At 44.0% G+C, this 27,464-nt stretch overlaps 1 protein-coding gene across 3 annotated transcripts in view; it reads right to left on the bottom strand.

The window, feature by feature from the left end:
* GAB3 (GRB2 associated binding protein 3) overlaps positions 1-26,379 on the bottom strand; it is a 110,774-nt gene extending 84,395 nt beyond the window's left edge. For 2 of the 3 annotated variants that reach the window (XM_075940966.2, XM_089781842.1), the window contains exon 1: positions 25,536-26,366. In XM_075940966.2, the coding sequence (XP_075797081.1) occupies positions 25,536-25,607 (72 nt within the window). In that variant the 5' untranslated portion in view covers positions 25,608-26,366. Of the gene's footprint in view, positions 1-25,535 lie in introns of all 3 variants that reach the window. The other variant, XM_089781843.1, reaches the window with a different exon arrangement.
* Between the last annotated feature and the right edge of the window lie 1,085 nt (positions 26,380-27,464).

Below are 27,464 nucleotides of genomic sequence, written 5' to 3'. Positions count from 1 at the left end.
TTGCTGAAAAATTCAAAAAATATTCATTTTGAGTCTGAACACAAATTATTTTTTTCAACTTTTTGCAAGGGCAAACCACCTCTTGCTCCCATCATGTGTAATGTACCCAGCACTATGTGGATTGCCCTAGAATCACCTTATGAAGAACTGGATGTTCTGACTGTCGTGAGACTAAGAATGCTGAGTCATGCTTTGTGGTTAGCTACTTCATGCTGAGGAGATTACCTATAATACCTAAAGACTAGTCACATGAATTGAAGGTCATTGGCTGGGATCCTTCATTTGTCTCATACTCAGGGGAAGGAATTATCAGACTGCTTGTAGTGGGATGCGTATATGTTCTGCTTTATGAAGCCAAGTCTCAAATGAGAAGAGGTCTCAATGCCTTTTAACTGAAACATTTTGGGTCTGTTCTTGCTGGTTATGTCTACACTACAATTTTTAAGTTCAAGATTTGAACTCAGGCTCAACCCTGAGCTCCCTTTCCATCTATATACAAAGTGTGCTAACCCAGAAGTTGGATCCTGGCCATCACAGGAGTGGAGAGTCTCAGCCTGAATCAAGCTGGGATCCCAGCATTCAAGCCCTACTGCTTTGCGGTGTAGACAAAGCCCCACAATGTCTGGGTGTATGTTTTCACTGCAATGAAACACCAACCACTGGCCGGCGTCAGCTGACTCATGCTTGCAGAATTTGGGGTGCAGGGCTATAAAACTGAAATGTGGATGAGCCAAAGCCCTGTCTTCAGTCCAACTCGAACATCAACCCTGCAATTTTATAGTCCTACCTCCCAAAACCTGGAAGTCTAAGTCAGCAGATGCAAGACAGCTGCAGACGTTTTAATGCAGTGGAGATATACCCCGGGAATCCACAAAAAGAATCCTACAATCCCACAGGCCAAATTCCTATGCATGGGCATCTACTTGCTGTACGGCACTGAGTGTTGCTGCTCCCAGTGCCTGCCCTCCCCGTGCTCCAGGGCTGGAGATGCTTGGGACGTTAAGGCTCGGGATATGCATGCTTGCCATGGTGGGGAGGACACACGGTGCGCTACCCTACCTCCCTGTGGTGGGGAAGGGGCCTCTGCAGAGGGGGCGGGGGTTGTAGTGGGGCTGAGGGCTCACCTCCCCCAGCCCTACCTTCACTGACTATCTATGTTCCTATGTCATCTGGATAGTCAAGTTTGGTGGATGGTCAAGTTTTCCCATAATGCACCACCAACAAAGAACTCGAGAAGCCACGTTTTGGGAGGGTACTAGGAAGTCTGGGATATGAGTAGCTGAACATGTGCCTGGATATTGTATTGTAGATGCTGGAGCCCCAGGCTGGGACTCAGGTGTCAATAACTGCTAACCTATGGATACAAATCAGTGTAGATTCTTAAATCCTAAATGAACAAAGCCAGAGTCTGCCAACTTGAATGCTAAAAACCATGGGTTTACAATAAGGGCAGGTCTACACTATGGAGCTAAGTCAATGTAAGTTACGCAATTCCAGCTATGTGAATAAGGTAGCTGGAATCAATGTAGCTCACATCTACTTAGGGCAATGTCTACACCATGCTGGGTGGACAGAAGACACTCTCCCTTGACTTACTTTCCACTTCTCATTCTGTAACAAAGTAACACGGTCCATGGGAAAGCAATCGGTGGTCAATTTAGCATGTCTTCTCTAGACCCACTGATTTGACTCTCGGTGAATCGATTGCCATAGCATCAATCTCCCAATGGTGGAGACTGTCATTCCACAGAGCCAGGGCCCAACAGGGTTGCAAATTTGCTTCAACACTGCGCCAATTAGGGATAACGTACTTTATTAAGCTCACTACTCCACTGCTACTACACTTCACAGGGTACGCTCTGGCAAGCGAAAGCACTACAGAACAATGGTTAAAGGTCTTTGGAATGCTTATATCTGTTCAGGTCTGCAGAGAGTCCTGTTCTGGTTACCTCGCACCCAGCCGCAGTGGACGTGGCTCCAGCATGGGGGAATCCCGGTCAGCCCTCGAGGTTGGGGCCCCTGTTGAGATTCAGCTAGGGGTGGGACTTTCTACACTAATTATACTACAGTTGTTTACCGGGTGTGCATGTACCTGGCTCAATGCCATGCTTATCACTCTTATGGGCTGAGACCGAGGTCAAACTTATTTACCGCTTAGTAGATTCCCAGCTCAAGGCATGGGTTAACGCTGATAAAGCCCACAGCTGCTGTTCGGTTTACAGTGTCCCACACTATGCTAAGGTGAGTACAGCAGGGATGGAAACTTCCATCCTAGGCCTGCTAAGCTGCAGGACCCCCATATGACTTTTATGTGACATTGGTAAGCCCTCAAATCAATGGGAATTTTTACTGAGTGATGACTGCAGGACCAAGCCCACAGAAAAAAAATGCTCTTGCTTCGTTATAATAATAGCGCCAGACAAGATCCTCTTAACTGAATACATTTCCCACTGTCAACAATTCTATTGGCCTATGTAAAGCAACAACAGCTTTAGATTCCTTAGAAGTGACTAGCCTAATTGCAGGACTTGTTGAACCATGTAATTTTCCAGATGGTCACCAGTGCTTCAAGGTGTTGGAAAAAAAACGTGGTCAGATTGTTTTATGCTAACTATTCTACCTCACAGGTATGTTACGGAGGAGAAACCCATTTTAATGTCATGAGGTATTCCATCATTTCTTATTTAATTGCTTTACTGCATCATGTCCTGAAGGTTCATCTTCTTTATAAAAAATGATAAAACATAGTAATATATTTTGTAAAGCAACTGTCTGCTTCCTCTCATTAAAGCATTTGTATCAGATGATGTTTAATTGACGGTTTCCCTAGACTCTTTCACTTCCTCTCACAGCCCTACAGCCTGAAGGGCTACAGTTTGGGCAGTATCATTATATCAGTAGTTCATTGGGATTTAGTGATTTTTGTGTATTGTGTATGAAGAACTTGATTTAGGATGGCAGTTAACTTTACATCAAGTTCTCTGACAAATATTTCCTTCAGAAGCACCAAAATGCACCACGCTCATTGATAAGCAACACAACAAATAAATAGCACCATTAGCAAAGTCACATACTCACATACTGCTTTGTAGAAACCCTGCCATTTGGGGTTGTTCATGGCTCAGGGAATGAATGCTCACTAGCTACATTGTTGGTACAAAGACAAACTAGATTAAGAATGACAGAAAATGGTTACTACTGGACTATGCGAAATGAGTTTGGTTGGTCTTGGTCCAGTTTCTGGTGGACAGATCCCCAAACTGACTGGTGCCAAAGGACTGAAAACTGAACTACACTCTTGTGACCAAAGGTGATAAGAGGCACACTAGCAGGACAGTGGGAGAAACATGAGTGGCGCTACTGACCTGCATGGATCAACATGGCATCAAATCACCTCTCATCCCAGTCAAGCAGCCTTATAAATCTTCTATGCACAGCCACCCTGTTTCACTTAACAGTCTCATGTTCTCACTCAATATTCTGATACCTCACAACTCATCTGCTCTGCCATCTGCTCAGCTGTCTGCAGTCTAGAATTAGGAATGCAACTTTCTGTTCATGAAGTCCTTAAATTTTACACCCTTCCATTTGGAAACCTTTTATTTCCTGCTTAGTCTATTATAGACCCTCCTCTTCAGCTAGGATAAACTTCTGCCTATGCAGCTGCTTTGAAAGCTACTGTCATGGGTCCTCACTCCACATATTATCCCACGAAGGGGAAGGCTGGTAAATACACAGGTATGGCCCATTTTGTTTGACCTCATCAAATAAGCTCATTGTTTCAAGGATACTATGATAATTCGCCAGCTTGCAACTGGCATCTGCTTCTGAATTCTCTCTCGGTCCTCAGCAATAGGTATTGCTTCTGATTATGAGTCATACAAAACCCACACTATGCAAAACAAAAATGGTTACTCTGTGTATACATTTTGATCCCTCAGTTAGAAAGTGAGAGACTTTCCAAACAGTGACAGTTTGTTCTTTTAAAGAGATTAATTTCTCTCTGATTCTGTTCTTTTTTATCACCATAATGATATCCAAATCAAATGGCTTTTGGTGGATACTGTTTGTACGAAAGATCTGTTCAAAAGAATAATGAATTATACTATTTTTTCCTTCACTATTCTTAGACTTTTTTTTTCTTCAGTTTCCAATTATAAGCTGACTATGCATCACAATTTCTATATCAATGACTATATCTCACAGTTATACTGCAGACACTAAGGCTACGTCTACACTGCCCTCTCTTGCGCAAGAAAATATGCAAATGAGGCAAAGCGGTGAATATCGCCACACCTCATTTGCATACTTAATGAGCCGCCATTTTGCACAAGTGGCTTTTGCGCAAAAAGGAGCCATCTGTACAGCTCCTGTTTGCGCAAAAATCCCTTCTTGCGCATGAGCTGTTCTGCCGCTTTTTTTCAGGAAGAACGGCTCTTGCACAAGAGGTACACAAGTGGTAAAAAAGTCAAATTATGTATCTGCATAGGTCCCACTTTCCACTGCCCATAACTGATGACATCTTGTCAGAACTTTACAAAGTCAGAATTTATAGTCTGTGATACCAGGAACATAATAATGGTAAGGTAAAATTTATGGTAAGTGTCTATCACACACAGAAGTGTTCCTTCTGGCCCATCCCCCTTTGTAGCATTTTTTGGCACACACAGCAATGCCCCATAATAGGGGTGCCAAACAGCCCAGTGCAGGCACTGATGTGATGAAGGACTAAAACCAGGTGAGACTGGTTGCAGCCAGAAAGTATCAGGACACTGTCAGAGAAAACAAGCACCATACAACAACAGGTCAGCCAAGGACCTCCTGGCCCAGGAGACAGGCTCTCCTGTGAAGATCCAGGCATCAGGAATGGACTACAGAAGTTGTGAGGGTGCAATGGCCTCCAGGTCATTTGAAGAGATGACAAAAGAAGAACAAGAGTTCTGAAGTAACAGGAGGTGCTAACATGCCACCGGACACACCACACAAAATTGTAGCACAGGGGGACCAACCACACAGAGAGGGAGGAAACTCCATGTAGAAAAAGAGTTTGCTAGACTCAGAGACAGGTGACAGGGAGACAGAGATAAGTTATTCCCAGTGTGGTTGCCTGTTGAGGAAACTATGAAACCACCTGATACTGTGGTAAAGAGGAGACTCCAACTTGGCTATATACTAGCAACCTCCTAGAAACATAGGGTGGGGCTCTGGGTGTCAGTTACGTATTGTATTATTTATATTTAAAATGTTTGTAAAATAGGGAAGCTGTACCATGATTAGTGGAACTACAGTCAGAGGGCCAGTGCTCTCTGGAAAGACAGTTACTGAAAAGTCACAAGAGGGGAAAAAAAAACAAAAAACAAAAGGAACACAGGGAGTTAGGTTGCAAGCAGCACTGCCACAAGGATAGAACAGCTCACAGGACTTCACTGTGCTCAACTTCTCCTGCAGTCAACGTCACACTTTGCCAGTGAAAGAGATACTCAAACCAAGCACTCTTTAAAGGGAAAAATCTGTAGCTCAGTTCTTACAATCGAGTCCATTTTTTAGTCATGACAAGAATAAAACTTGTGATCGTAAACTACAGTTAGAAGCAAGGAACGAGTAGAATAAATGTAAGTATTGCCCACAAATTTTACTAATGTAAAAATCACAAAAGGTTAAGACTAAGGATGTTAAATTGTATTTAATCAGCTAATGATTAATTGAAAAGGGGGGAAACTGCAGAGCCACAGCGGGGTTAGCTCCCGGACTTAGGAGCTAACCCCGAGGTGGCTCTGCCTTTTAAATGTAGTAAGAGCTGCCCAGTTGGCTCATACTACATTTAAAAGGCAGAGCAGCAGTAGGGGACCGGGCACGAGCCAGGACTCAGCTGTCCCAGCTCGCGCCCAGTCCCCCGTTGCACCTCTGCTTCCCCTTCCATCTGAGGAGACAGTGCTGGGGAAAACCAGCTTTTAAGCCAGCTCTCCTCAGCACCAGCTCCTACTCCCCCCTTGCTGCCAAGGCTTCCTGGGTAGTTGACTACTCGACTAGTGGCTTACATCCCTAGTTAAGATGTGAGAAGATTCCAGCTTATTTGGGTTCTCCTCAGACTCCACTACCTTTCTCGTTTCCAAGCAGCCTGAGATTACATTTCTTTTCAGAATGAATACTGTAAATTATTTCATTAAGCACGAGAATCCCACAGGAAATCCCTATGCACAAGGACAAAAAGGTATTTCACAGATATGCGAACCAATGGATCCAAACAAACACCCTCTGCCTGGTTGAAGTTTGACTCCAGACCTGAACTTTGTGGTCCAAACTTGTACATTGTTCAATTTAAGTCTATCAGTTAAAGAGTGAAGCTGTCAGAGTTCCTTGCTATCATTACTTTATTATTTGCAATGGAGATGCTACAACTCAGAGTGCTGACTCGGTCCATGCTCAGGCCCTGCCTCTCCGTATTTACTTGCTGCTGTATCGCTGGAACATGCTCCCTTTTGTCTTTGCACCACAACCACAATGACCTTGCCCCACTGACAAGGTTTATGGGTTTCACTGAAGGTAGCTCCACAAAGCCATATGCCCCAACCACTTCTCACACCTTCTCAGCAGCAACTGAAGGTGACAAGTTGCTTGATACAGTCTGCCACAAACTGATCCCTGGCACACGATAAATACTGACCTGCTTTCATCTATTGTGTATTTCTTTCTAAGCGTGTGTGAATTTTTTAAAAAGTGCACTCTCTCCAACAACTACATTCTAACCCAAAGCAAATAATGGTGTTCTCACAGAATATCGCCGATCCCGCGTCTGGAACCCGGAAACCCACATGAACAAGGAAAACTAAACCTTGCCTCTGGGCTCACGAGAAATTCTGTGCTTGGGAGAAATAAGTTTGCTACTGATCAAATATTTATATAGTTCAGGCACTATAATGTACGTGAAGTGTTTGCCCACAGTTGGTGCTAGGATATGTCATTTGAATGTGACTTTTCCCCAAGTTCAGATATACAGTTTAGTTTAGTCACTGATTTTCCCTCAGAGCCACAGTACTCCCCTAAAAGGGACTGTGCAACTTTAAGAGAGCTCTCTCCATTACCCCTTTTCTTTACCTTGCTGCACCTGCACTTGTACAGCTTCTGTAAGTCTTAACAACCTGAACTGAAGACAAGGTAGCTAGCTGCCAATCTCTATGTACAGTGGTGTCCTTAGAGATTTAGATCTGCTGCACACCACAAACAGAAAAACATAACAATTACGTAGCTCACTAGAGCTGACCTGGAGCTTGCCAGAGTTAGAGGTCTTCTGCCTGTTTGTCTCAAAGGTCTATGATTGAGCTGGAAGCTTATAAGAAAGGAATGGACAACCTTAGGCTATGTCTAGACTACATTCCTCTTTCGAAAGAGGAATGTTGTTTAGACGTGCCCTTAGTGACAGCATGCTTGGAATAATAAAATGGATAATAATGAAGTTATCAGTAAGGAGATTTGTATTTATGTATAAGGCTAGATGGTCATTTTAGGCAGAGAGAATCTGGAAGTACAGTACAAAATGAACAGGACCTTTACAATTATAAGGGAGCTAAAAAGCACAGGGTTTAGGGATGTTAAATATCAGTTAATTGAATAGTTGAGTAACCTCATGAATTCTTATCTGTTAGTTGACTATTCTATAGTCCCTCGGGGCAAGGCCAGAAGCCAGTGTGCTCCAGCCTCACTCCCAAGAAGACCCCTGCCACTCCACGCTGCTGCCGCTGTATCAGACACAGCCGCATGGGATGCCAGGTGGGAGCTGGTCTGTGAGGGGAGACAGTTTAAAACCCAGCTCCTCTTGTGGACCTGTGCTACTGTCTCTGATAAAGAGGCAGCACTGCAGGGTGACAGCAGCCCCTGTCTAGGGGGTGGTCTGAGCTTCTGGACTCAGTGCAAGCAGGAACTGAGCTGGGTTGTTAGCCAGACTGCTAAAAAATTTACCGGCAAGTGTGTGTGCGTGGGGGAGGGAATGCGTGTAGTCTATAGCATTAACTTATAAGCTTTTGTTTATCGGTTAATCCTTTAATCGACTATACTTTTACATCCCTACTAGGGTTCAACTTAGTTAATGTTGTGATTGGTGCTCAAAGTGGGCAATTCACTGAGCATGGTGGGGACTAGGGATGTAAAACATAATTTGAAAATGTAACCCTCTAACTGCTAAAAATCCTACTGGTTACATGGTTACATGCACTGCAGGCTCTGCAGTTTAAAGTTTATATACAAGTTTAAGAGCCAGTGTGTAATCTGTGGCGAGAGGCCAGGCTGGGCCTGCCATGGGCTCCGCGAGGCTGGAGCAGCCCCCTGTCCATAGCAGGCAGAGAGCTGCTTCAGCCCAACCAGTTAACTGGAACCAGTGAACCTCAAAAGTTAAGGACTAACCTTTTAGCCATTTACCTCCTTAGGGGGACATTGCTCTTGTGGGCTGATTTCAGGATTATTCTTGGCAGATAATTTCTGTGGAAAATGCTTGATACAATTTAATTCATTCCAAAGGTAAATAAATACATGAATCAAGCAATAACAATTGCTCTTTAGATTTTCTTGATTAGTCAAGGGTAAAATTCATCCCTTGTGAAGATGGAGGATTTGGCAGTCAAAGGAACAGATTTGAACTCTTTTTGGTTAGGGAAGCCGCTGGCACACCCCCTTTTGATTTGGAGTTGAACACTGGTTGTGCTACAATCCCACCCTTATACCAAAAATTCTGTGGGGGCAGGAACTAAGTTCTATTTTTGCTTCCCATACATGTGGAACTACATAAATAATGGCAAGAAATCTCTGGATGCGGTTGCCGTCACTGAACTGTGTTGGTCATGGTTAACTTTATCACAAGGCTGTAGAATCTATTCCGAACTCATAAGGAAATGTCAGATGCCCTGTATTGTACGACGTGAATAATTTGTTTAGGACTCTTTGGGCTGAAAAGTTAAACACGTTTAATTTACAATTTGCTTCGTGGTATCAGTGCCACTTTGTGTGTGAAAACTGATATCGGCTTGATTTGTGCCTGTTGATTTACTGACACAATCTAAACTGATAGGAGCGTTCGCACTCAGCTCAACCAATTTAACTAAAGGCTTGTGTTCACAGGGGAGCCGACAGCCGCACCAGACTCCTGGAAGAGATGGGTCTCTGGGAAGAAGGAGAAGGGGCGGGGTAGCCAGCCCTCAGCACTGCCAGGAGAGTGCCACCCTCTCAGCCCTTGGAGTTACCCCAAGCATGTTGCATGGCACTCCAGCAGCGATTTAAAGGGCCCAAGGCTCTCAGTGCTGCTGCTGCCACAGTAGTAGCAGTAGCAGCTGGGGGGCCATAGGCCCTTTAGAATCTCTGGGCCTTGGGGCAATTGCCCCTTTTGTTCCCCCCCCCCCACACACACACACATCGGCAGGCCTGTGTGCATATGGTAGTGCAGTCTGCACAAACTGCATCATGTAGGACCTGCCAGCACAAACTGAACGGTATCTAGTTCACATTGATGCAGTCCCATTTCAAACAGAACTATTGCTATGTCCATACTACCACCTATGACAGCAAAACTGACGTGGCACAGAGGTGTGAATATTCCACCCCTGAATGACACAATTTACACCACCAGTAGAGTGTGCACATCACTATGTTGGCAAGATAGTTTATGCTTATTTTCAGTTTAAGAAGCAAGCAAACTTCAGTAATTTTGCTAGCATTTCCTTTGAAGATTTGGATTGGAATCTGAAACAAACAAAACAAAACACACCAAAATGAACTCTTGGAGCACCAGAGACCCAAAGCTTCTGGGGTTAGCTACAGCACTTATTTATGCCCAGAAACACTCTGCTGGTTTCTTGCAGAGCAATTTGGGGTGAAGAAACAGAAGAGAGGGATAGGGAAGAAAAAGTAACTATTACATTTATTTTTTCCCAAATGTCACCTCTGACCTGGCTTTCTATTTTTGGCATGGATTGAACTCCCTTTATTTATTTAGCAGCCTACACACTATTACAGTAACATAGCAACAGTATTTTCAGATGTCAGTTAAAAAAAAATCCCATGTTTTTCATAAGAAAAGTCTGCTAAAGAATTTCAGTTTAATAACCCTCTAATAATGTTTTTTATTTTCTGTCCAATATTACTGCATTTCCAGTTTGGGCAAATTTTCAAAGTACAGAGAAAGGAGGCTGTTCCTATAATAAATTTCTTACTTTTCCCCCTTCAACCTTTATTTTATAAACATCTGAGCATTATTTCACATGGTATCAAAACATAGAAGAGTGACTTTTCGAATACTTCAAATTAATAATGTAACTTAGTAAAGTGTCTTTTCCAACTTTTCAAAAATGGTTCGCTATTATTTAAATATCTATAGCTCCAGAACAATGTGTTCTCTAGAAAGTAAAAATTGTAAAAGTGTCTGAGAGCTAGATCCACAAAGGGATTTAGGTATGTCACTTTAAGTGCCTAAGTCCAAAATTCAGATCCCCACTTCCCTCCTCTCAGCTGCCATTAACTCTGTATGTGCCTAATTCCCCTAGGTTTTTTTTTCCCTGAGACAAGTCGCCTAAAAATCACCAATTAATATATACACAGTCACCTGAGTCCTGACACCCACTATCTCACACCTAAATCCCAGTGGGGCCTTCAGACTAGGTATTCCCTTGCCTATCTCACCTTCAGGGCCCAGTCCAATATTCGTTCTCACAGACTGCATAACAGATTGTGCCCAAGAGGGAGGAGAGGAAAAAGGGGAGGCAGTACTGGTGCAACTGATCTCCTTATAAACTTTTTGTCCCCTCATGGATGTGGAAGCCCAGTCTTTGGAAAAACTTTGGACAAGAACTTTGGAAAAGCTTGTCCTAGGTTTCAGTGTAAATTCAGGCATTTATTATATCAAGTCTGGGTTCAAGCTGTTGAACTTACTAAAAGTGAAAATACTTATGGAAGCACCTAACTACTGCTGTCAACATTATTAAATAATAGATGTATTAGTAGGTTTAAAGAGGCTGTCATGAATTAGAGCATCATTTCTTTAAAAAAAACCGTTTTTTGTTTTTTTGCTGACATTGAAAATGTAGTTGCCATCTCAGTGCTTGTTTGTCTGCTCAGACTAATTATACTAGAGCACAATCTTTATGAACTCCGTGGCTTCTATATGGAATTTGAAGCAGATCCTGGAAAGGCTATTTCATTCTTTTTATAAGGGTTCAGCTTTTGCAGAGTTTACAAGTGTGTCATTTCAGGGATAGCGAGCTCAGAATCTTTATTAAAAGCAGTTACTTTCTGCTGCAAATGTAATGGCTGCAAATGTAAGAACAGCTAGTTCATGACCACTGTGAATTGTTGATTTCTCTTTGACATGTGTAGCAATTGTCAGCCTGGAACTACAACATCACAATTGTAAGCTCCTTGAACTTTTGAGAAATAACTTGTAAAACTCTTGGAGGTAAAAGCAGCTCCTTCATGAGCTATATATCCTGCTGAGTTTACAACACTGCTTCTCACAGTCCAATTATGACCATTACAAAGTCTGTTCAAAGAATTTATATAATCCATAATAACTGAAACCTTGGTTTCTCAGAATGTATGTCTGCTAGTTACAGAGCTTATGGTAGCCATTAACTTTTAAAATGTATTGTGTAAAATCAATTGTGACACTGTATAATACTGTTCATTTCTATCCCATTTAAATTAAGCCCTTGATTAATTCAATTTTGAATCCATTCTACTTATGACAAATATTTACTGTTTGCAGTGTTGCTTTTGCGGTGTTGGTCACAGGATATTACAGAGCCAAGATGGGTGAGGTAATATATTCTATTGGACCAATTTCTGGTAGTGAAAGAAACAAGGTTTCAAGCCACACAGAGTTCTTCTTCAGATCTGGGAAAGGTTCTGAAAGAGGACAGCTAAACCTACATCTATCTATTGTAGAGTGTCTGTGTGTCTGTCTGCGAGTCTGTTTGTTCAAGGACTTCTCGTAAATGGTAAGAACTAGGGCCACTAAATGTGGTATGCTGCTTCCTCTTCTCATAACTTAAAGCAAGGTCAGGGTTTGGCTGTGCCAGAACAACCAGAAGCCCTGGGAAAAGAACAGTTTGACATAACATGCAAAGGGAGGAGCTGCTGTTCAGAGGGATGCGATATGAGAGTCTACACTGGGGGCAGCAAGCCTGCAGAGGAAAGCTATCCTGCACCATGTCCACTGGGGGCAGCCCTATCATCAAGAGAGTGGCCAACAAGGCTCCGCCAGCTTGCCTGTCAGCACATAGGTAAGTAACCTTCCTGCCTGAAACACTTCCTCCCCTCTCCTGGCCCTTGGCCACAGAACCAAAGTGTGGTGGTGGTGGGGGGTGGAGGCCCTGGGCTCGCTGAGGAGCCGGGGGGAGTGGGGAGGAAGGAGAGATCTGTCCCCAGACAGGGTTGTGGGGGCATGGGTGTGAGAGAACAGGCCCCTGGTGGGCTGTAGGGGGGTCCTGGTGGGGGAAAGACAAGCCTATGGTGAGCTGTGAAGGGGATGTTGGGGGAGAGGAAAAGAACAGGACCCTGGCAGTCTGGGGGTGGCACAGAACAGGCCCATGGTGAGCTGGAGAAGGGGGGGGAAGGGAAGGTGTGGGGAGGAATAGAACAGGACCCTGGCAGTCTGGGGGTGGGAGGGGAGAGGCCCATGGTGAGCTGTGGGGATGGGGAGGTCTGGGGGGGAAGAGAACAGTCCCCTGGTGGACTGAGGAGCTGGGGTGGGGGTGGGGGGAACGGTGGGAGAACACATTAGCACTTTGGCAGCCAACCTGCATGAGGGTGTTTGAGCCTCGTTTATGCAGACATCACTATCCCTGCCAATGGTGGTGCCCTGCGCAGCCCAACAACTCCCTCACGGGGACAGCAGCCACTCCACAGGGGGTGAAGGAGCTGCAGGGGCCAAAGCTGGGGCAGGGGCAGGGGCAGGAAGGGAAGCCATCTGGACAGCCTTAGGGCAGCAGGCACCGGTGATGGTGAGTGGCGTGAGCATAGGCCAGAAGACTCAGAAGCATTCACTGTTTCTCTTCAGCTGCTGGCTGTGTGGCTGCCCCCCCAAGTCCTCTGACCCACACTCATGCTGCCCGGTGAGTGGGGACTGGGAGCAGCCTTTGGGGATTGGGTCCTGGCTGGGGGATGGGGCTAGCTGTCAGTGCCCATATGCAGCTGTATGGTTTGTGTATCCGTAGGGACAGCCCTGCGAGCAAGCATCAGGCCCAAAGACTAAGATCAGAGCTAGAGTCATGGGACAAATCCAAGGGTCGAGCTGGAGGTCAGGAACGGGCGGAAGCAGGGTATCAGGCAAGAAGGGACTTAAGGCAGAGCACAGGTTCTAGCTTTTAATTTTCCCCAGGGGTGCTCACCCCTGCTCCAACCCAATTCCCAAATCGCACCCCATCCCACCTCTCCCCTGGCTCTGCCTTTACTCCTTTTCTGCCCTTCCCCTGGGCACACTTGCCCCTGTTCTGCTTCCTCCCTCCCTAGGCCTCCTGCATGCCACTGAACAGCTCCGCTGCTCAGAGGATGCACTGGCAGGGAGGAGGAGTTGATCGGCAGGGGTCACAGGCAGGTGGCTCCCAGTGAGTGCTGTTTTTCTCAGTGGATACTCCAGCCTTGGAGCGCTCATGGAGTTGACACCTATGAGGCGAAGGTGAGACAGAAGCAAGATTGGAAGCAAGGCAGGAGTGGCAGGAAGTAGGTAATATGGGGGCAGGTACAGCAACAAGAAAGGATATTTAAGCTGCTACTCACTGCCAGTCTTCTGGGCCCTGCCGCATAGGCACCAACTTTTAATTATGCCAATAAGTTCTCAACTCCGCTCCAGGCCCTGCCTCCACTCCAGCCCTTCCCCAATTGGGAGCAGCGCGGGAAAACAGAGCAATGTGGCTCCGCCCCCTTGGCTGCCAGCCGCATTATTCAGAGGAGGGGTGAGACTCTCCTCCCCACTTGGCAGGAAGTGGAGCGATTCGGCCAGCAGCTTGGGGAGTGGAGTGGGCTGTGGTCACATCACTCTGCTTTCCCAAGCCCCACTGCTGCTGGTGAGTGCAGGGGGGCTGACCCGTGCCATTAGACCCCACTAGCCCCCAAGTAGCATCACTGTGGGGGTTGCTGGGAAGAGGCAGGATGGAGCCATGGTGGGAAAGAGGCAGAGAGAAGGTGGAGAAGACGCAGAGCAGGGACGGGGCGTCGGGCGGAAGGAGGGGTGTTCTGGCCCTCCCAGGCTAGGGATGGCATGGGGAGGAGTCACATGGTGGGGCTGGTCACGTGGTCGGTGACCTCCTCACCTCCCCATCTCCTTCCTCACCAGTCACCCCGACAAACACACTCTAAGGAACCATCATTCATGGTGAAGTGGCCTGTTAACACCAGTCTGTAACCCAATCATTTTTGTTGCCCTTAAGCTGTTCCATAGCCCAATCATTTTTGTTGCCTTTCTCTGTACTTTTTCCAATTCCAATATAACTTTTCTGAGCTGTGCTGCTAAGTCAAGTCAGTAGTACAGACATAGCCTTAGGGCTTGCCTTCACTACTGGCCAGATCCACGACACAGCAATCAATTATGTCTATTATAGATATGATAACTCAAGTATCGATCACTCTCCCATACTCTGGTATGCACCAGAACGAGAAGCACAAGGGGAGTCGATGGGAGAATGTCTCCCGTAGATGCACCGTAGCGAAGACACCATGGTAAGTAGATCTAAGTAAGTCAACTTTAGCTACACTAATCACACAGCTGAAGTTGCATGACTTAGATCCATCTCCCTCTCTAATGTAGGCCTGCTCTTTATTGGCCAGCAATTGCCAGGATCACACCTGGAGCCTTTTAAAAAAAAATCACCATCACATTAGCTAACTGCCAGTCTTCTGGCACAATGGCTGACGTAAGCAATAGTAGTTCTGCAATTTCATAGTAGAGTTCCTTCAGAACTAGTTTATTCTAAGATGGCCTTAATTGATCCCTCAATATGGGATAGTTCCTCAGATTTGTCACCTGGCAAAATGAGCTTGAGAGTGGGGATTTTTTTTTACATCCTCTGTAGTAAAGACTAATGCAAATAATTCATTTAGCTTCTTTGCAATGGACTTTTATTCCTGGAGTTCTCCCTTAGCATCTTCATTGTCCAGTGGCTCCACTGATTAGAAACAGGAAACCTGCCAAACAATGCAATCCTCCCTCCCCCACGCTGTTCGTTATTGTGTCTTTTACGAGTTGCTCTTCAAATTCTTTTTTGGCCTGCCTGATTGTACTTCACGTTTGCTCATCAGAGTTTATGCTCCTTTCTGTTTTACTTGGTAGGACTTCCAATTTTTAACATCTGATTGGCAGCCAGCCCAGTGTGGCAAGTGGATGCTGAGTACCCTCCTATTTTTTCTGTGGGTGCACCCAGGGAATTGGCACACATGGTTCCCTTATTTTAAATTAAATGCTACTATGATAGATTTCTTTAGCATCACCCTCCACAACGATGTTAAATTTAATTCCATTGCAATTGTTGATACTGACTGGTCCAGCTATATTCACCTCTTGGATCAGATCCTGTACACCACTTGGGACTAAATCAAGAATTGTCTCTCCCTTTGTAGGTGCCAGGACTAGCTGCTCCAAGAAGCAGTCATTAATGGAGTCGAGAAATTTTCATCTCTTGCATCCCATTACAAGGTGACAAATTCTCAATCAATATGGGGGATAGTTGAAATTCCCCATTATCCTTGGCTTTTCAGACTATCTATTCTCCCTGAGCATTTCACAGTAACTGTTCTTATCCCAGTCAGATAGTCAGTAGTATATTCTTGCTATACTCGTATTCTTCAAGCATGGAATTTCTCTCCCTAGAGATTCTATAGTACTACTGGATTCATTTAAAATTCTTACTATATTGACTCCACTGCTCCACCTGCAACCTACTCAGTTATTTCTATATGTTTTATACCCTGCTATTATGGTGTCCCATTAACTATCATTTCACCAAGTATCTACCAAAATTATGAATTTAAGCTCTTTTGAAGGTGTTGTGCAGGTTTCTTTTGAAGATGAGGACTGAGAGATGAGACAGAGTGATTGTTTTGTGAAAAGTGTTTGCCTATTAATCTGCAAGGTTAATTAGCCACTTTACCTTGAATGGTCCTTTAGAATATATGTTAATTACATATGCTAAACAATCTTTCCAACCTTGTATTTAGTTGTAACACTGAATATCTTTCCCACACCTGAAGAAGAGCTTTGTGTAGGTCAAAACCACAAACACAAGTATTTTGTTAAATTTCTAGAAAGCAAACAATAACAAAGTAACAAATTAAAATAGCAAGTGATAAGTGTTGAGTTCTTTAACAAGGAAATGAACTTGCATTCATAGACATAACATCAACATTATTCTTCTGAGTATTACTTATGAACTGCAAATTCTACAGGAAGGCAGCCCCAGAAAAGCAGGGTCCCATGTAGTCTGGACCTTAATCTGGGACCCAAACTGCAGTTTTTCCTGCAATAAACTAGACATTCTGTTGCACATTCAAGTACATTTTAGAATGTGGCTATTTAATAAGTTAAATCTTCAATAAATCAGCTGTTTCTTATGTTATTTGGTATTTAATTTAATTTTACATTGCTTCTGTATTTTCATTTTTCATGGTGCTTTGATGTTTGCAGTGGAAATGCAGAATTGCATTGTGCAAGTTGGCGGAAGAGTAAGGGGTGAATGATGTGACAGTTCAGGGCAGATGGGGCTGTTGACCACCAGACTGTTATTGATAAGGGTGGAATCTTTTTTGCCCCTCCCCATTTTAGGAAGGTCAATGATGGACTTCAAATGCTAAGAGTGAGAGAAATTCTTGAATCCCTTATTTCAACAATTTATGATAGTAGTTAATTGCACACTCCCTCCCCCCTTCAAGTATGTGCCAATACATCCAGTAACAATGGTTATATATTTCAGAGGGATAGCCATGTTAGTGTGTAACTGGAAAAACTTAAAAAACAACAAATAATTTTGCAGCACCTGAGGGTATGTCTACACTAATGTAGACATTAGTTAATGTAGGCAACCGAAGTTGCAAATGAAGCCCGGGATTTAGATATCCCAGGCTTCATTTGCATCTTGCCGGGCGCCGCCATTTTTAAAGCCCCGGTAGTTCGGACTCCGTGCCAGCGGCTACACGCGGCACGGAGTAGGTAGTTCGAATTAGGCTTTCTAATTCGAACTACCGTTACTCCTCGTGGAACGAGGTGTACCGGTAATTCGGAATAGGAAGCCTAATCCGAACTACCTACTCCGTGCCGCATGTAGCTGCGGGCACAGAGTCCAAACTACCGGGGCTTTAAAAATGGTGGCGCCCGGCAAGATGCAAATGAAGCCCGGAATATTTAAATCCCGGGCTTCATTTGCAACTTCGGTTGCCTACATTAACCACCCTAGTTTGAACCAGGGTGGTAGTGTAGACATACCCTTAGAGACTAACAAAACATGTAGATGGTATCATGAGCTTCTGTAGGCACAGCCCACGTCTTCAGAAAAAGGGAGTTTATGGGGTCCAGTTTTCAAATAAATAGCACAGAGAGGGCATGGGGAGAAGAGGAAGAAAAAGGGAAAAGAAATTGTATATTAGAATGTCCATACTATATGAATAAGAATACTTAGTAACCACTCTCAGTACCCTTTATTTTTAAGACCCTTTAAATGCCATTCATCTGAAGAAGTGGACTGTGCCCACAAAAGCTCATGATGCCATCTACATGTTTTGTTAGCCTCTAATAGTTAAATATATTAGCTTGATGACCAGCAGGGAATAACTAACAATGTTGACATTACCATTTGCTTCACAATTCAACAGCCTGTTGACACAAAAGAATGAGGCAGCTCATACCTTGTAAGAGCTATTGTTTCAGCTCTGCTCAGTTATCCTTCCCAATGGTGAAGAGAGCATTCTCCACCAGAGCACCAACACCTTAAAACAAAAAACCCTGAATGCAGAATTAAATGATCATAGAAAGCCCAGCCTGTTACCTTCCTTATATTGTAAGTCAGGGCCCTTACCTTTGAGGCTACAGGGTGGTAACTATATTTCATCCTGATTCTACTTTCAGTGGGAACTTTACACCACTTCACCATCTGCACATTAAGGCTACGTCTACACTGGCCCCTTTTCCGGAAGGGGCATGTTAATTTCAGCTATCGTAGTAGGGAAATCCGCGGGGGATTTAAATATCCCCCGCGGCATTTAAATAAAAATGTCCGCCGCTTTTTTCCGGCTTTTAGAAAAGCCGGAAAAGTGCGTCTACACTGGCCCCGATCCTCCGGAAAAAGCGCCCTATTCGAAGTAGGAATAAGATCCTCCGGAAAAGGGCGCTTTTTCCGGAGGATCGGGGCCAGTGTAGACGCACTTTTCCGGCTTTTCTAAAAGCCGGAAAAAAGCGGCGGACATTTTTATTTAAATGCCGCGGGGGATATTTAAATCCCCCGCGGATTTCCCTACTACGATAGCTGAAATTAACATGCCCCTTCCGGAAAAGGGGCCAGTGTAGACGTAGCCTTAATGTCCAAACGTTACACAGTGCTGCCAGCTATCATGGTTCTATTGCAACTCATGATATGTGGCATTTCTCTTAAAGCTTCATCTCATGGAGTCACGTGACAGGGAGAATCTCAGATCTAATTAAAAAAAGAATAAGTTTCTAACCCTAATCATTATGGAGAAAAGTTTAAAAATATGGACTCCCCCTCCCCCCCCCCAAGCACAAAAGCCAGAAGGCTTATTAAAAAAAGTTAATTCTTGTTAAAACAATATCATTACTTTTTTAGGATCTGACTCATGGCTTTGAACATGTGAGGCTGGTTATATTGTAACTTACAAAACCCTAACAATACCTCTCAACCTTTCTGCTTGATATACATTTGGAAAGTCAGTGGTGTCTTGGTGCAAATTGGGCGAAACAGAAAACCAACCAAGGCAGTGTTTTAAAAAAAATAATAAAACAAACACACAAATTAAAGCATTTTATTCAATAGTCAAATACGACAGAACAAGTTTACATCATCTCCCTGGCTGCAATGTTTTGACATGCAAATTTCATTTCTAATTTAGCATGTGTGGGGTTTCTTTTTGCATGATCATATTACTAATACGCTTCCAGCACAGATGAAAATCCTCTTCTGAAAAACTTTACAAGTGTAAATTTGCTGCATAATCTCCTTTCCCCCAAAACAAATAAGCATAAAACAAATTTGCACAGAACACATAAAAGGTGGCAGATGCTCTGAGATGACCAATGCAAATATTGCACTCTAGCAATTTTTTAAATAACAATATTGGGTAGTTTTCATAGGCTGTAACAAAGAACCTACCACACAGCCACTACTTTTAACAATTTTTTTTCTCTAATGAATTTCTGATTGCATCACTAGGTTAATTACTAGTAAGTTAACATTTCCTTCTCCACTTCAGTTTGTAGAAAACTGCCCTTTTTAAAAAAGTATTTATTTTCAAATGTAAAGACTTGATAACTTCTGTGCTTTTGTTTTGAAAAGAAACCAATAGCTGGACATTCCAGGGCACTGAAAACACGTTGTTGAAGATTAAACAGGGGCTTCAGAGCTATTGCAGCTCCACCCAAATTAATAGTCTGACGGAAATTTTGATATTCAGGATGCCAAGAACAGCAGTGGTTATTATTTTTTACATTTTTTTCCTAGAATTAATCGCCATCTCAGAAGAGTAAGCATTGTATCAAGCCACCAAAACATGGTTAAAATAGGATAAAATGATTTCACTAACTCACTGAATTACGGACATTTAATACTAGAGAAGGAAACTCTGCCCTGAAACAACCTCACTCTTATTTGCTCAGTGACATCAATCTTTCTAGCGGTTTAAAACACAGGAGAACATAGTCCTTGCTCAAAAGGAACTTCCACTGCAAGAAGTCTCCATGTGGTCAGTACCTAATTTTTCTGTATCCTTCTTAGAAATAAGTTGAATGACCAGAACGCCAGTCAGGTGTTAGACAGCGCTTTATATCAACAGAGAGAATACACTACATAGTTGAAGAGCACACAATTTATAACTTCCACCTAAGGAGACAGGGGTTCTTCTATTGTCAATAGGAGGTATATGCTTTTGGCAGAGTCGGAACAGCTGACTCACTGTGGCAACTGCAAACTGTTGACTCCACAAGAGCATAAAGGGTAAAGGGAAGAGAGCAAAAATAAAAGTAGGGTTAGAAAGAAACTTAAGTTCAGGATTCTCTTATGTTAGTTTAAAAAATACAAGCTACCAATTAAGTCAAACCTTACTAACAAGGTTAATTTCACCTGTACCTAGAATGTGCAGACTTTGGAGCAGAGTGGAAGTGTCCCCTGATGATACCAACTCGACTGGTAGGGAATCAGATCAGTCTGGGATGATATTTTACATCCCAGCAGTCTCCAAAATGTTTTTGATTGAGATTTTTGTTTCCATTCTTGAGCAAATTATTCCCATAATAATTTTTTTCTTGGTTTCTTCGTAACTGTTAGTAGCTTCCTGTATGTTCTCCTGACAAATACCAGAACTTCAGCAAAAAATGGAGAAGTTGTTCAGAGGAAACAGTTAGCCATTCTCATATCTTTTTAAAGCCTGGCACTCAGCATCAAACCATATATGAGGATCACGAAGCTTCATATATCTGACTGGAACTGATGTTATTTACCATCCCCTAGCCTAGCCACTTAGCTAAACCATCAAAAATCCAAATCAAGCTTCAGTTCACCACATTATAACACAGAAGCTCCAAGAAGGCGTATGGTGAGAAATGCAAGTTAAGCTATACTTACCTGGGATCTATTTTATCCCATTTTAAAGCTCCGTACAAGGAATCTTGATTGTCAGTGGTGTTTGAAATATCCATTCATCCAAGCCAAGTGGGAACTTGGGCCTGGTGAGGAAGGGGACCTACCCCTTCAGTTTCTACAGTACTGAAGCGTACAGCTGCTGGTAGTTAGTGCAGCACTGACTTCAATGGAGCTATTACCCTGATTTACATCAGCTAAGAATCTGGTTTTAGAGCTTCTAATGATTTGGGGGTTGGGAAAATATAAAAAAGCATCTATAGGGGTGGGCTTCTCACCAGGGTGCTAGTCCTGGAGTTCACAGTCTGGATCCCCCTTTTGTGTCTTTCTTAGCTAGTAGGAAATGCAATACATTTCATGCCCTGATGATACCCCTTCTCTCTTCTAGGCCATGAAACAGACTTGTTCTTTATCTCAATAGTGAGGGCTTGTCTTCACTATGCAGTGGATTGATTGATCCACCAGTGGTTGATTATTCTGTCTAAGCAGATGCAATATTGATCGCGGAGGAGTCTCCCATTGACTCCAGTACTCCACCAGGGTGAGAAAAGTAGCCAGAGTTGACAGGAGAGCAGCACCAGCTGATATTGATGCACAGAAAACACCACGGTAAGTTCTTCGTTATGCAGGTTAGAGCAACGGGTGTTTAATTTAGACAAGTCCTGAGAGACTTTGTTTGTTCCCAGCTACATCTGCAACAGTAAGGATACCAAAATGCTTCCTCTTGTTCAGGACTCAGATTGTATAACTGATCGTAAGTGAAACGTCCATCCCTGCCTGCTCTTCGTTTCTGAATTCTCATTGCCTTATTTACAAGTTTCTAGAGCCCAGTTTGGGCTGGAAAAATGCACAAACTTTATTCTGCAATAAGTGCTCTCTCCTGTAAGATGTCACATGCTTACTCAAATTTGCTGGCTTGTTGAAATGTACTAAGTGCTTATCAGGGGAATAAAAGCACTCCAACCTAAATATCCCAGGCCCATTTTCCGAACAACTTAATCCTGTTTCATCCAGTATGGAATCCTGGGCCCATCAATGTTGACGACAAAAAACCCATTGACTTCCATGGGGCTAGGATTTCACCCAAAGTATTGAAATGTCAAAATTCCAAATGCACTGAGCCTAGTAGTTAGAATGCGTATTCTAGGAAACTATGGTCACCAATGACACTGTAACCACTGCTTTCACAGTTACACCCCAGCATTTTTCCACCTTCACCAAACCCTGCACCAGCAACTTCCAGAACCTACACAGATTAAATCAAGGAGGAAAGCCCACAATGGAACAAAGTGGGGAAATGAGAGCTCTGCAGTTTGCAGGTCATATTTATTATGGGACAAAGAGCTACAGCAAACACCAACAGTCTCCAGGGATATTCCTTGCACAGTTGAGCATTTAGATAGGCTGATGAAAGATTAATGTTTGAAGACAGCAGTACAAGATTGTATAGGATATTAAAATAATGTTAAAGTATTTCCTTATAAAAATCAAGTGTCCTGTACTTTCTAATGAGTTCTCTGCATTTAGCATTAGGCTCTGTTTTTACAGAAAGTTACATGTTGGTAATTAATCTCATGTTCATTTCCTGCACATGTAAGACAGCACCCTTTGTTAGGGAATGATAAGACACTTCTAAGAATAGTAATACTAAGAGTGTTAGCTTTGAGAGACATTACAGGAAAAATACAGACTCCAACACCTGTTTTTTTAGTTTTACCAGGCTACAAAATAATTTTATCCTTATTTACTGCCAAATACTGACTTTGTTCATGCTCACAAAACCTAATTAAGTTCGTTGGGTACAAGCGTCAGGCCACGTCTGCACTACGGGTGCTACAGAAACACAATTACACTGCTGCTATGTTGCTATAATTCCCATATTGTAAACACTTCCTAAAGCAACTGAAAGGGATTTTCTGTCATTGTAGAAACTTCAACTCCCTGAATGATGGTAGCTAGTTCAAGGGAAGCATTCTTCTGCTGGCCTAGCTGTATCTACACTGGGTTAGGTCGGCATAGTTACAGGACCCCACGATATAAGATTCATATCTTTGAGCACAGTAGATGCATTAACCTAACTTTTAAGTACAGACTGTTTGGTCCCAATCCTGCAAAGATGTACACATATCCTTATTTTACACTCTGCAAGTAATCCCAGTGGCATACTCACAATGAGTAATATTAATGCACAAGTTTGAATTTGGGGTGAGGTCTATTCCCTTCTCAATATACCTTTGCTCCTTATTCCATTGAAGTCACTGAGAATTTCCCAATGGTTGGAACAGATACAGGATTAGGAACCACTTGGGTGTATAATAGGGAGAGTACCTGACCCTATATGGCCCTCATACTATACTCAAATCAGTGTAACCTGGGAGCAACACTAAACTTCCATGTAGAGTATACATTCTGACAACCAGACACAAAGAGTGGTGCAAATCTTTCAGATTAGTATATGGTTTCTGTCCACAATCAGAGCCTACAACACTTTGCAGTAAGCAGTTTGTTACTATTCCTAGCAAAGTCAATTCAATTAGTCATTCTTTTAGCATTCTGGGGGGTCTTTATACCAGAAAATATTGGTGATGAAACCATAATATATTTAAAAAATCTTTTAATGTGCTTTGAGCGCTATGGATGAAAAAATGCTGTATAAGAATTAGATATTACACTTGTATGTCTTTAATCCAGCAACCTTGGGAAATAGGCTGTGCCGGATTATGAAATTTTCTGGATCGCGGGTGTTCGCCATAATGAAGGATAAATAAATTGTGTCACTAAAGCTTTTGCAAGTACAAATCATTATAGAGTACTGCACATGTATAACATGTCATAAGAAAACCTTAATGCACTGTATTTAAACTGCTATTGGGTGTGGGGTCTTGGAGGGCCATGCAGGGGTCTGAATCATGGTGTTCTCGGATGACAGACACTTGGATTAAGGAGGTTCAGGTGTTAATTTATTACCAAAAATTATTCACCATCCACACAGGGATAAGAGAAAGGGTGTTAATCTCTGTACTGAGGGCAGATTTGCATCTGCTTTACTGTGAACAAGGCAGCAGTTTATCCCTTTGAGGAGCAAACAAACATTAATCAGGAGAGATCCAGCTAATCTAATGGCTCAGGTTTGAGGAATAGAGTAGACTCGATTCCACTGAGGTTTGTAGTGCAAAAGTCTAGGACAGCTTTTGCAGATTGCAGCTAGTTTTGTGAGCTGATCACTGGCCTTGCTGTGACCATTATATTGACTGTATAAAGGGGGCTTTCAACTCACAGCATTGTCACATTCTGTTTTTTCTTCCTTGCCTTTTTATGAATATTGAGTCATCAAAAATAGTTTCACTAATACCAGTTTCTAATGCTACCAGCTGGATGAATCAGTGGCTTATACACTGTCTAGTGGTGCCTGCTGCAAATCAGTCTTAGTATGCTATTTATTACAGAAAATACTACAAAAACTAGATTTCCCTATTTAAATGCTGCTCTCTCAAGACAGACTTCAAAGACAAACTGATGTTAAGAATAAGTTGGATGTCAGTTTTATCGTCAGTAAATTACTTTGTTTTTAGAAGTCCATTGCAAAAGAGCTGTGATTTTATTCTTCCCAAGACAAAGCAGTTCCCCATATTACTAGAAAAAAGCTAGCATCAGCGATCCAGAAAAAAAATGCTAATAAACCCATGCAAATATGACAAATGATGTAAGCCATGTAAATGGCTACAAAATTATGACAGAAACATATGGTGGCATCCTTCTAGTCTAGGGAAGTGCGCTAGGGCAAGAGAGATGGAAAGTGCATTTCTTAAGTGAACATCACACAGTTCCAAGACTGAACAATAACACGCCTGAATAAGGATTTTCATAAATGTGCAAACAAAATGGCCCAAGATGGGTTTAAGTTTAGTGCTGTTCCAAGCAAATTTAAAAAGGAAAAAAAGGTCATTTATTTCTGCCTGGAATGCCTTCCCTGTAGCCCTGGAGTGATACAGTTTCCTATGTTTGTAACACACACCCTTCCCCCCCCCCTTCAGAAAAACAGGCAGATAGAAAATGAAACAAGAGGTCCCCATTGCTGCTATCCAGGCTTGGAAATCCTGGTTTTGTTTTGCTCGGTCCATTTTACCTAAGGACCATTTGCAACTTTATAGCAAGACATCTCCTATCACGTCTTTATGACAGGCAAAAGAGTAGCTGTGTCAATGCAACTGAAATGGCAATTTGGTAAACAAAAAATGTTAACAGGCATTCACATTGTCAAGTGTCATTACCAGCACATAGCCTCTTAGCAAAACATGTCATCCTACTTCAAGCAAGGAGTTAAAAACATAAGGACAGTAGGTTCTTCTCAGCTTCTGAACAAGATACCTCTGAGTGACTGTTACAAAACTGTTATAGTTATGGCAACATTAACTGAAACTGAAATGTGGTTTAAACCTAAGCTCTGTTGCATAACATACAATTTAAGTATTCTGATCTAGCCAGCCGCAAAAGGTTCCTTTTAAAAAGTGACAAAAATGTTACTGAAAATTAAACTGCTTAATACACGCCTAGACTTTTCCCTTATTGTTTTGGTCCTAACAAACACTTCTATCAACGACACATTTCAAAGCAAGAGTTAGACACGGAGCAGATGCAAAAAAAAAAAAAAAAAAAAAAAAAGCTCTTGGATGGAAGGAACAATATCAGGAGAGCCGCGTTACTTACATATCGCTTCAGTTTCTTTTCGGGGGGCGATTTAATGAGCCATCCAGTGCACACAACGTCCCCCGAGCTCATCTTCCCCCCCTCTCAAAGAGAAGGGACACGGCACCCAGGGTGTGTGTGTGTGTGTGTGTGTGTGCGTGTATTGTTCCTTCCCAGCCAATTTGAAACTAGCAGCAATCGGCTTCCTTCAGCTGGGTTCCAGCGCTGCTACCGCGCAAGGAGGAAGTCACAACATTGATCGCGGCCCCAGGCAGCTCCCCCCTCCCACTGAAAACACAATGCAACACACCGAGCACGTGACGGGCCGAGAGGCCAGGGATAAACAAAAACAAGCGTGTGCCAATGTCCCACACCCGCCCTGAAACTGACACGCCGCCGGCTCGGTGAGCACCTCGGGCGGGCAGAGCGAGCTCTCCCACGCCCCACCCCTGGGGGCACCAGCGGCCCCCGCGTGTCTCCCCCCGGAGCGGGCGAGGCAGGGCGCGGACGGACACGCAGCGAGGCGGGGGAGCCGGTGCAGGGTTCAGGGCGCGCCGCCCGCAGCGCGCTGGGAGAAGGAACCTGCAGTGGCGGATCCGGGCGGGTCGGGGCTCCGGCCGGGGGGCGGCTCCCAGCGAGGCGATTTCGCTGCCTGGAGCCGCACGCGAAGCAGGGGGGCGAGCCCCCCCCCCCCAGCAAGAGCCCTCCCCGCCGGCCCGGGGCGCTCCGAGCCACCTGCCTTGCCGCGGGGCTGCCAGCAACGCTGGGCACGGACCGCGCCCGCGCCGGGGAGCTGTCGCGTTTGACCGGAAGCAGGGGCTCTGGCCGCAGCCCGCCCGTGCTCCCCCTCGCCCATTGACCGGCCGCGCAGGGAGCTAGCGGGCTGCAGCCTAGGACCTGGCCCCGAGGGGGCTGCCGGCTGGGAGTGGCTGGGTTCCATCAGGGTTGGCAGTTTAGTTCAATGGCCCTGAGCGCTCCGCCTATACAAATTGTGTCGGCCCCTCTTGAGGTCAGGAGTCTTCCGCTCTTCCCTCCTACTGAGCAGTTCCCAAGGACACTGGGTTTTCGACTCTTTCTTAGGCCACAAACCCTTTCCCAAACGAAGTAGTCTACTAGGTCCCTCCCTCTGGTCATAATATAGTAAAATTGGCAAATCTTACTAAATAAAACGTGTTGTCCCTCCTTACTGGATTTTTCTCACATATCCCCCTTCCACCCCCCAGAGTTTGAGTACCTCTAGAGGTAGGAAGCTTATGTCAGTTTTAAACTCCCCTTCCCCCCCCCCCCCCACTGTCCTTGTGGTGTGCATCTGATGAAGTGGGATTTACCCACAAAATCTTATGCCCAAATGTATTAGTCTTTAAGGTGCCACAGGGCTCCTCATTGTTTTTGCAGCTCCAGACTAACATGGCTGCCTCTCTGAGACTTGTCCTCCACTGCTCCCATTAGTTTGGCTAGAGTGAGGAAGGGTCTGTCTGTGCACCTTGCTCTGAAAGGGGTCAGATGCTGGCTTAGTCCGAGTTCCTCTGGAGGCTCTCATTGCAAAGCCCACTCAGCTGTGAGCAATTCATCCCCTGGTTTCAGACTCCTTGTTCTGGGTTTTGTGAGCAGAACTGGCCCAGAGGCATGCAGCTGCCTTGCTGAGTGATAGATTAAATGCTGTCATTACAGCTCTGCTAGGTCCCACTGAACAGTTGAAGGTTAGGATTTCTTACAGCAGGCATAAGTTATGGAGTTGCCAACATGTAATCTGAATGTAGGGCCAATAGTTTCCATCCCATTATCAACTTCAGCCTGGACCAGTCCACACAAGAGATCCACTTCCTGGACACTACAGTGCAAATAAGTGACACTGGACACTACAGTGCAAATAAGTGACATAAACACCTCCCTATACTCCAAACCTACTGACCACTGTACTTATTTACATACCTTCATCCTGCATCCTGA

The sequence above is a fragment of the Pelodiscus sinensis genome, chromosome 13, assembly GCF_052426305.1.
Source record: "Pelodiscus sinensis isolate ZL-2025 chromosome 13, ASM5242630v1, whole genome shotgun sequence".
Taxonomy (NCBI): domain Eukaryota; kingdom Metazoa; phylum Chordata; order Testudines; family Trionychidae; genus Pelodiscus; species Pelodiscus sinensis.
This window is presented reverse-complemented; position numbering and strand designations above follow the sequence as displayed.